Genomic DNA, 2,118 nt, shown 5'->3' on the forward strand with positions numbered 1-2,118 from the left:
ACCACAGCCTCACTAGCCTCCCGAGCCCCAGAGGAGGACCACAGCATCACTAGCCTCCAGAGCCCCAGAGGAGGACCACAGCATCACTAGCCTCCAGAGCCCCAGAGGAGGAAGACCACAAGCTTCCAGGGAGAACACACACGACGGATTAAGGAACAGCATGGCTTTGAATTTCAACAGTAGTCTGGAAAGTGAGAGAATAATTGCAGTAATTATTTCAAAATTCTGTCTCTCCCTCCCTTCTCTATTTTGCTCAGAGATAGGGTCTTGCTATGCAGACCTTGAACTGTGAGTTCCTGGGTGCTGGCATTGTGGGTGGGCACCACCAGAACCAGTGACCTCAAGGTCTGAAGGGAAATTATTTTTATTTTCTACCTGGCCTAAATGCTAACTATGTGTAAAGATAGAGAAAAAAGGTTTCAAACACAGTCTCCAAGTTCATTCTTTTCCAGGAGCCTGCTCATCAAAAGGAGTCTGTTCACGGAGAGAGTGAAAGGCACAGACCAAAGGGACCAGACAGAGACCCGCAGGGCAGCTGAGGAGGAAGAGCACACCATGCCTCCCCTGAGCGTCAAATCTTCAGTAGTGACTTAGCCCAAACTGCAAGTATGAGAGCAGTTCTGAGACAGGAGGGAGGACGCGAGTGGGTGCGCCTGACAGGAAGGAGGACATAGCTGGGTGGTCCAAGTACTGCCTTCAGATCACCCATGGGAGATGGCACCTAAAGCAGAAGGGCAGAGGATCGGCAACATAAATCCACTGCTTCCCTCGCGGTGTCGGTGAGGGGTGCTGGGGAGGGAGCTCCCTGCACAGCGGCTTTGGCAGTGCTGCTTCGCAGTATGACTTCGCTATGGAAATGTGAGGGCAAACCCCACACAGGAGCTGTCGGCGGGACTGAGGAGAGGCGCCTCAGACAGTGAGCCGGCAGATGTCCAGGTCACACTGCAGTCACAGCTGTGTCTTCGGCACTGCAGTGTCCAGGGGGATGGGGGTGAAGTGTGAGGCCTGCACCAGCACCACCAGTCACCGGGGGAGACGCATGCGCATTCAGCCAACAGCGCTGAAGCCACTCTGGCCAGCGGGTACACTGCAGGTATACCACAAGTGCCTATTTCCAAAGCTCTTACCAGCAGTAAAGAGGCCTTTGGTGCTCTGCCTGATGCTTGAAGGTCTGACGATTGATGAGACCCCTGCAAAACACAAAAACAAAAAGGATACCAAGAGAAGCCCAGACAGATGGCTGTCACTGTAGCAGTCTTCAAGAATCTAAAACTAGACATTTGCAGCTATTCATCAGAACTAGTGGAGGAGTGACTGAGTAGGTGTTACAACAGCTGGGCACTGCGGAGCCAGCTGGGGTCAGGCCCAGCTGCGTGACCACTGGCAAAGGCTGCGGTGCAACTGGGACACCTTAAAACAAGAGGCACGCCAGGAGATCCTCAAAGGTCATCTTAAGAATTTAAAGCTGCTTGTGTCTTCTAGTTCTGCGTTCTAAGATGCAGAGGAGTTAAAGAAAAGTTTCTCTTTTATCTAGGGGAAAAGTGTCCAGTGTAAAAGTAAATAAAGAGAATATACTAAGACACAGGGTCCAAGTCTTCCATCGCCTCAGGACCGCAGCAACAACCCAGTGACGGCCTGTCCTGGCCACACAAGGGCGAGCACATGGACACACTTAGAAACCTGGTGCAGGTTCCTGAGAGAGGAAGAGAGGAGCCAGTCTCGGGTTAGCTGTGAGTCGCCCTCCAAATTCCTACTGTAAACCGCATTTCCAATCAATAAATATTTACTGAGGGAGAGCAGGAAAATGGTCTCGTTTGAGACACAGGCCATTTTCAGTTTCATAATTACATCTTTCCTACTGTCCTTTGCTACCCTAGGGAGAAGTGGATCTCTCGAGAAAAGGGTGAGAGTTTTCTGTTGTCTTTAGAGACAGAGCCTCACCTTGCTACAGCCTAGGTTGGTCCTGAACTCACTGTGTAGTCTAAGTTGGTTATGAACTACTGGCGAGCAATGAAATCAAAGGTCAGCCCCACCACTCAGATCTGAATATTCTGATGAGCATTAGAAAGGTCCTGGGGTGAATGGGGAGAAACAGAGCCTGAGAGCCCTGGGGGGGGG

At 51.2% G+C, this 2,118-nt stretch overlaps 1 protein-coding gene across 4 annotated transcripts in view; it reads right to left on the reverse strand.

Annotated features, from left to right (window-relative positions):
* Tamm41 (TAM41 mitochondrial translocator assembly and maintenance homolog) overlaps positions 1–2,118 on the reverse strand; it is a 33,452-nt gene that overhangs the window by 6,426 nt on the left and 24,908 nt on the right. For all 4 annotated transcript variants that reach the window (XM_005365035.2, XM_026788316.1, XM_026788315.1 and 1 more), the window contains exon 7: positions 1,128–1,190. In XM_005365035.2, the coding sequence (XP_005365092.1) occupies positions 1,128–1,190 (63 nt within the window). The remainder of the gene's footprint in view (positions 1–1,127; positions 1,191–2,118) is intronic.

This window comes from Microtus ochrogaster, unplaced genomic scaffold (assembly GCF_000317375.1).
Source record: "Microtus ochrogaster isolate Prairie Vole_2 unplaced genomic scaffold, MicOch1.0 UNK1, whole genome shotgun sequence".
NCBI classification, from domain to species: domain Eukaryota; kingdom Metazoa; phylum Chordata; class Mammalia; order Rodentia; family Cricetidae; genus Microtus; species Microtus ochrogaster.